General features: G+C 50.1%; 1 protein-coding gene across 1 annotated transcript; it reads right to left on the bottom strand.

Annotated features, from left to right (window-relative positions):
• Window positions 1-478: 478 nt before the first annotated feature.
• On the bottom strand, window positions 479-1,900 carry LOC106815979 (glutamate receptor ionotropic, kainate 4-like). Its single transcript, XM_014820514.1, has 2 exons — window positions 1,626-1,900; window positions 479-1,391 (listed from the first exon to the last, which is right to left on the bottom strand). Exons 1-2 carry the CDS (start codon window positions 1,898-1,900, stop codon window positions 479-481), a joined length of 1,188 nt encoding a protein of 395 aa, XP_014676000.1.
• Window positions 1,901-7,373: the final 5,473 nt, after the last annotated feature.

Here is a 7,373-nt window from a genome sequence, read left to right as displayed (position 1 = left end):
GTGATGTGTAGGTACTCACAGACGACAGAGGAACGCGCGAGACGTGCTATTTCTCAATACGCATGAGCATAGCCCTACTTAGTTCACGTAAATGTACACTAGCTGTCTACTAAGTGACGTAACAAGCTAAACTGAGCGTGCACAGTCAACCCGCAAACTTTCCAATTACATTCGTTACAGTCATATAGTCATTACAGTCGTTATCCTGATCTCTATTAGGTACGGACAGACTGCAAAATTTGATCCCACATAAAACTAGTTCGGGTCAGGCCCGTGCCAGGCGCGCGTTAAATCGCAGCGTACAGACACAAAATACTGAAGCGTGCTAAATGGGAACGGGTTGACTGTGCACGCTCAGTTTAGCTTGTTACGTCACTTAGTAGACAGCTAGTGTACATTTACGTGAACTAAGTAGGGCTATGCGCATGCGTATTGAGAAATAGCACGTCTCACGCGTTCCTCTGTCGTCTGTGAGTACCTACACATCACACGACCGGCTGACGTCAGCGGAAGCCGCCGACAGACCACTAGGGGGCGCTGCTGCTGTGGTGATCTCGCTGTTTTCCGCCACGCAGGCAGCAGTGGCGCCCCCTACGATGATCATCTCCAAGGTGCGCGTGGAGGGTGCCGAGGTACGGATCCTCCTGCCCACGTGATGTATGACGATCTCCACCAGCAAGCAGACGGCAGCGCCCCCTATACCCATGACGAGAGTCAGGAACAGACTGCGGGTGTGCGAGAAGGAGAGCGACTGGGCGCCGACGACGGGCGGGTCCAACAACTGAAGACAGTATTCGGCTCCCTCTGGCAACGTCTCCTTCTTCCACTGATTGATGAATCCTCGCTCGGACAGCGTCCGAATGCCGTAGTTAAGCTGCTCCGCGTAAGGAAAGTGCTTGGGCACGGCGAAGCCTCGGTATCCGGAGTAGAAGTAGACGGGCACCCGCGTGAATCGGCAGTGGTTGTGCTGTAGGTAGTCTCTAGCGAAGAAGAGAATGGAGAAAGTCTCGTCGTTGATAAAGCTGTAATCACCGGACAACACGCGCTCGTACGCCTCCTCTTTTGAATCAATGAGTGCGCCATCGTCCACTACGCGGCGCCACAGTCGACCGAGGTCAGATTCGGGGTCACTGTTGGAGAGCAGTTGCTCTTCTGAATTGCCGCGATAGACGAGCGGTGTCAGTGGACTGGTGGCGGCCTCTTGTATGGATGTAAACGGGTAAGAATGGCTGTGATGTACCGATTGATTGCTGACCAGCTTGGCAGAGTAGGTCGCTGTGATGACCAGAGCAAACAGCCACCACCATCCGACCAGCATCCGTGACGGCATGTCGTCAGCGTTATACGTGCCGCCCTGCTGCAGCACGGATCCCAGCTTGAACATCAGGTACCTGCCGAATGCCTGCAACCTGTTTCCGTGCTGCTGTCTCTCCCTCCTCCCTCTCCACATCTCGTAGAGCGTCAGTGTAGCGACGCTAGCGGCCATGTAGCAGAATACGAACAGCCACGTGATGCGATGGAATGGAGCAAGTATCGTCAGCGGTGTTGTATCCTCGTCCACCCCCTCCGCACGGACTATGAAAGTGTAACGGGATTTGTCTAGCTGATGCAGAAAGGTCACAAACCGATGCCGTCGCTCCGTCATTCGCAGATAAGCTGCGATGTCTATCTCTCCCGCTGCCATCCCGGCGACTATGCCGTCAAAGCCGTAGCAGCGTGCCGTGACGGTGTAGGTGAAGTACATGAACGTAGACAGCTCTTGGAGAACGCGCGATCCCAGAGTGAACTCGGCGTTTTGCTTACACGACCACAGCGCCACCTTCAGGTGAACGCCGCTGAGGTTGAGCGAGGCGCGGGCGGGCGGGATCCTTACATCCTTGCTCATCACGCCCGGCGTCATAGTCGCTTTGTTCTCAGGTGAACACCGCTGAGGTCGGTGGCTAATAATCTGCTGTTACGGGGTGATGGAAGAAGGCGGGCGAGCGCGCAGGAGGAGGGAGGTGGCCCCAGAGCAAATACAAAACACAGCGTAACGACACGAGAATGGCCATCTGACAGATATCTTTCCAGACAAACGATCTAGCAACCTCAGTCAGGGTGCTATCCAGCAGCTTCTAACACGATGTCAGCGACTCTCAATACGACTGTTAAGTCTCTGTCACTGCATTATAGCACTTCTAACAGCGCATGTAGCAGCCTCTGTCCACGAAATGTAGGCAGCCTCGCACGATTACGCAGCTCGTCACGATGTAGCAGCCTCTGTCAGATGTAACACAAGCCTCTGTCTCACGCATGTCAGGCCGTCTCGGTCACGATGTAAAGCCTCTGCAGATGTAGCAGCCAGTCTGTCCACGATGTAGCGAGCCTCTGATCACGCGATGTACACCAGCCTCGGTTAGCGCAGTAACCACATGCTCTGTCAGCGGTGTTAGCAGCCTTATGTCCCAAATGTAACAGCCTCTGTCCAATGTAAAGCCCTCTGCACGATGTAGAAAGCCTCTGTCCACAGATGTAGCAAAGCCTCTGTCACGATGTACACAGCCTCTGTCACGATGTAGCACCTCTGTCACGATTCGCCATCCTCTTGTCACGATGTAGCACCTCGTGTCACGATGTAGTACAGTCTGTCACGATGTAGGCAGCCTCTGTCTACCAAGTACAGCCTATGTCACGAGCATGTCACAGCCTATGTCACGATGTATGCAGCCCATGTCAGCGATAGCACCATACTTCACGATGTACGCCAGCATATCGCACGATATACACAGCCTCTGTCACGCATGTAGCACACCTAGTCCACGATAAAACCAGCCTCTGTCAGGCGATGTAGGCAAGCCTATTCAACGCATGTAGCAGCCTATGTCACGCTGGTAAAAGCCTCTGTCACGGTAACCAGCCCATGGTCACGATGTAACCAGCCTCTGTCACGCATCTACACCACTCCATGTTCAACGATGTAACACAGGCCTCCGTTACGCATGTAGGCAGACCCTCTGTCCATGATGTAATAGCCTGTCCCATGTACACCTCTGTCACGATTCAGTGACAGCCTCTGTCAGGCATGTCAACAGCCTCCCGGCACTCCACTGACACACCCCTGCACACGCCCCTGCTCGTCGCGGCAAGCCGCCCAGGCGAAGGGGCAGCCCAGACCGACCGAGCGCGGGGGAAGGGTGCTGGCAGGGGGGTGTTCCTGTTACACCTCTCTGCACGATGCCATTATTGCAAATTATATCACACATAAATGGCAGCGCAGCCTGAGTGCAAATTCTTGCCCAAATTTTCAAAAAATAGGAGCTTTTTTTTGGCTTGGGGGAGGGGGGCTCGGGAGGGGAGGGGAAGGGGCGGTTCGTTCGAACGCCCCCGCAACCCCCCCTGTAACAGGGCTGCGGTACATCGCCACACCTATATGACGCACGACACGGTCCGCTTGTCGTACACCAGGTACTCACAGATATGTCACCCGAGGTCAGGGTTCGTGTTAGGGTTCGGGTTTAGGGTTATGTAGGGTTAGGGTCACACTCTGTCAGTACAAGTCGGTACACTTGTTATAACATATCAGTACCGGATCGGGGTACATATCTGTCAGTACCTGTTACGCACCGACCTGTGCAGTTCATATACCTCGTGCAAGTCGCCCGTCGCTCAGCCCTGTGCGTTGTCGAGCGAATTCACCGCCAATCTTTCCCATAACATTCTTACAGTCCATATCATCATGTACCAGTCGTCTACGCCATCTATCTCTATTAGGTACGACCGAACTGCCACAAATTTGATCCCCACATCAAACTAGTCCGGGTCCAGGCCCGGCCCAGGCGCACGTTCAAAATCGCAGCGTACAAACCAAAATCACTGAAGCGGCTAAATGGGAACGGTCTGCTGCTGCACAGCTCAGTGCAGCTGCTTGTTTACGATCACTTAGTAGAACCAGCTATTAGTAGGTCTAGGGCAAGATGAGGAAGGCTCATACAAGACATAAGTTGTGATACAGAAACAGTTAACCCCTACCCTAACCGCTAACCTTACATCCTAACTCCAACCCTACACTCTAAGCCCTTACCCCTAGGGTCCCTGTAACCAGAGCAGTGCGCCCATGAAAGAGTCGGAACACCAAATCGGTCCCACGTGATCCTGGACGCATGTGTTTCCAAATGATCTAAAGGTAAACACGATGTCAATACTCATCAATTCAGTATATTTACATTATGTAGGCATAGCTAATTGTGACCAAACTACCGAGATAACAAGTAGAGTTTCACGCAACATAGAATCGCTCGAGAGGAGACACTGGGGAGACCATTAATATTACGTATACAAACCGTAAAATTAATGCGAAGCAGCGAGAGCCACGAAGGTAGTTCAGGACTGGCCCCATTTGTGCGTTACGTCAGCTGGCGTGGTGAGATTCATTTTGCATCATGGCGACAGCTAATGGTTCACTGTGCCAACCATCCTCGGGACCGGTCCCGAGAATCAGGAGCTTGGTCGGCTGCCATGGATCGGACGTTAATAGGAACGGTTAAAGAGATTCCAGATCGTGGATCGTTACCTGCTGATTCCTGTCCACATTCTCATTATAACTTGCTCAATCCTACTCGTCATCTTGGCTGTGACAAGACGGACATCCACACCTGCAGAAGCCGTGCCACAAGCTGAATCGCCACAATCTTGCTGCGCCGATTGTTCTCATGGTGGGTCGGAACCTCGTATCCACCTAACGCACCTTTCTAATCGACATCCCCCGCCAAAAGATCATAATGCCTTGGCACACGTCATTTGGTTACACTCTGGACTTGCATCAACAAACCTCACTCATTGCCAGCACGTAGACCAGGTACACACATTGCACATATCGCGGATACCGCAGCACCTACTACCCAGATTGCACACCGCAGCGTTATCTTAGCAAGTATCTCCACTTGGAAGCTTTGCTTCTCGCAAGGTGATCGACTCATCAATTGGCAACGCTGGCAGCCCATCAACCGTGCAATGTATGACACCGTCACGAGTAGAACATCTCTATCTGTGACCTCGCTATTCATGTAAGTTTGCGCGTGACGCCATCATTCTCCATCTACCGCTTCACATACACTGATGATCACCAAGCACCATCAGCACAATCCCCACCACAACCCGAGCAGCCAGCGTTTTCGCAGAGCAGGAGCGACCGGCACAATCCTTCTCTGGCTGAGCTCGCCCACAGCCATATAAAGCTTGCCAAGACGTTGCATCGCTCGCGGCGCTTTCTCGTTGCTGCGGGCTCCGTATGCATCATGATGCTGTTGAGCGTGCCGACAGTCTCACCACGACACGGTCGCGGCGCGGCGAGCCTCGGCTTCCTGCTGCGTACTCAACACTCTTGCATGAAACTTCTTACATATATGCTGGCGAAGCAGCCAGTCATTCCGCACTGTTCCGCGCCCGCCTTCCGGGCGTTTGCCCTCGGCGTGGACACTCAGCAGACGTGCTACTGCGAACCTACTGGAATCCATCGCGACTGTTTCATCCGTTTGCATAATGTTTAAGCAGGTAGAATCGCATTAACTTTCACGTTAGCTGAGTTTTGGGCGGGTTGGGGGCCGTTGTGTACCACCACGCGCTGGTTTTAAAGAACGCCCGTCATACCAGTCTAATTCGTTCCACGTGGTTTCCACCACCTCACAGTGTTTCTCATATTCTTCCGTTTAGATCCAAATCGCGTTCACGTAAGTGCTGCAAAGAGATGATTACATTAGTGTTTGGCTTTGCTGAGTTGGATTCAAGTAACCAATATGCTCTGCACATCACCAATGGTCAGACTAGTAGCAGTACATAGAATCTAACACATACTCCCGCTCATAATACATCACTCGCGGAGTTCATTCTTCATATTACATTTTATATTAATAATATGTGATATATGTTTCTCATATTCATTCTCGCTTATAGATTCGACTGACGGCACCGTCTATTGATTAACATCACATACGCATTGTTTTTTAGTGCACAACAGTAAAAAGTCAAACCCCGATGAACTTTTTGCATGCACAAAGGTATTAAAAGTGAATTGTTGAATCGCATCATACAACTTCGATCAACTATTCGCACGAAGCGACGCAGTAGCGAGAGAGTGTTTTGTTCACGACGAGCGTAGCAACGATAGCGCGCGCGCGTTTGTGTGCGTGGCGGTGTTGTGCGTCTGTGTGTCAGCGTGTGTTGTGTGTGTGTGCGTGCTGTGCTAGGCGTGCGTGCGTGCGTGCGTGCGGTGCGGCGTGCGGCCTGCGGGTCATGTAATGTATGTATGTATGAATGTCATGTCATGTAATGTATGGTATGATGTAATGTATGTATAGTATGTCTGTATGTATGTCATGTATGTATCATGTATGTCATGTATGTATTGTATGTCATGTATTCATGTATGTATTAATTAGTATGTATGTATGTAATGTATGTAGTAGTATGTCATGCTCATGTATGTCATGTATGTAATGTATGTATGAGTGAGTATGTAGTAATGTAATGTTCATGTCAATGTATGTACATTCTGTATGTTCACGTACGTACGTACTACGCATATTATGTAATAACCGTACGTACGTACGTCACGTACGTACGTACGTACGTCACGTCACGTACGTACGTACGTCACTCACGTAGGTATGTATGTATGTATGTATGTCATGTATGTATGTATGTATTAGTATTATATGTATGTATGTAATGGTATGTATGTATGTATGAGTATGTATGTATGTATGTATGTATGTCATGTATGTATGTATGTAGATGTATGTATGTATGTATGTATGTATGTATTATGTTATGTATTATGATTATGTTATGTAGTCGTGTGTGTGGGGGGGGGGTCCAGTCACCTCGTATATTAGCATCCTGCTAACTTCTCTGCTGCGTACGACAACCAACACGTCATGGCCTTGAGTCGCTCCGAGATAGTTTTAGTTTAAGCGTCCATTCATCAGCAACGATATACGTTGTGGTGTTCGTGTGTGGTGTGTGTGTGTGTGTGTGTGTTGTGTGTGTGTGTGTTCGTGTGTGTGTGTGGTGTGTGTGGTGTGTGTGTGTGTGTGTGTGTGTGTGTGTATGTGTGTGGTTATATATATCATTCATGAGCTAATAATATCAGAATAATATATATATATATCATAAATCATAATCATATAATAGTATTCAATACCTTGTATATATCGAAAGAGCTACTCATAAGGTATTATTCGCTCTATATATATATATATATATCAATATTGTGTGTGTGTAGTGTGGTGTGTGTGTGTGTGGTGTGTGTGTTGTGTGTGTGTGTGTCATGTGTTGTGTCGTGTGCGTGCGCGTGTGCGTGCGTGCGTGCGTGCGTGCGTGCGTGGTGGGATCGAGTG

This window comes from Priapulus caudatus, unplaced genomic scaffold (assembly GCF_000485595.1).
Source record: "Priapulus caudatus unplaced genomic scaffold, Priapulus_caudatus-5.0.1 Scaffold1252, whole genome shotgun sequence".
In the NCBI taxonomy this organism is placed as follows: Eukaryota; Metazoa; Priapulida; class Priapulimorpha; order Priapulimorphida; family Priapulidae; genus Priapulus; species Priapulus caudatus.
The sequence above is the reverse complement of the archived record's forward strand: the minus strand, read 5'-3'. Positions and strand labels throughout refer to the sequence as shown.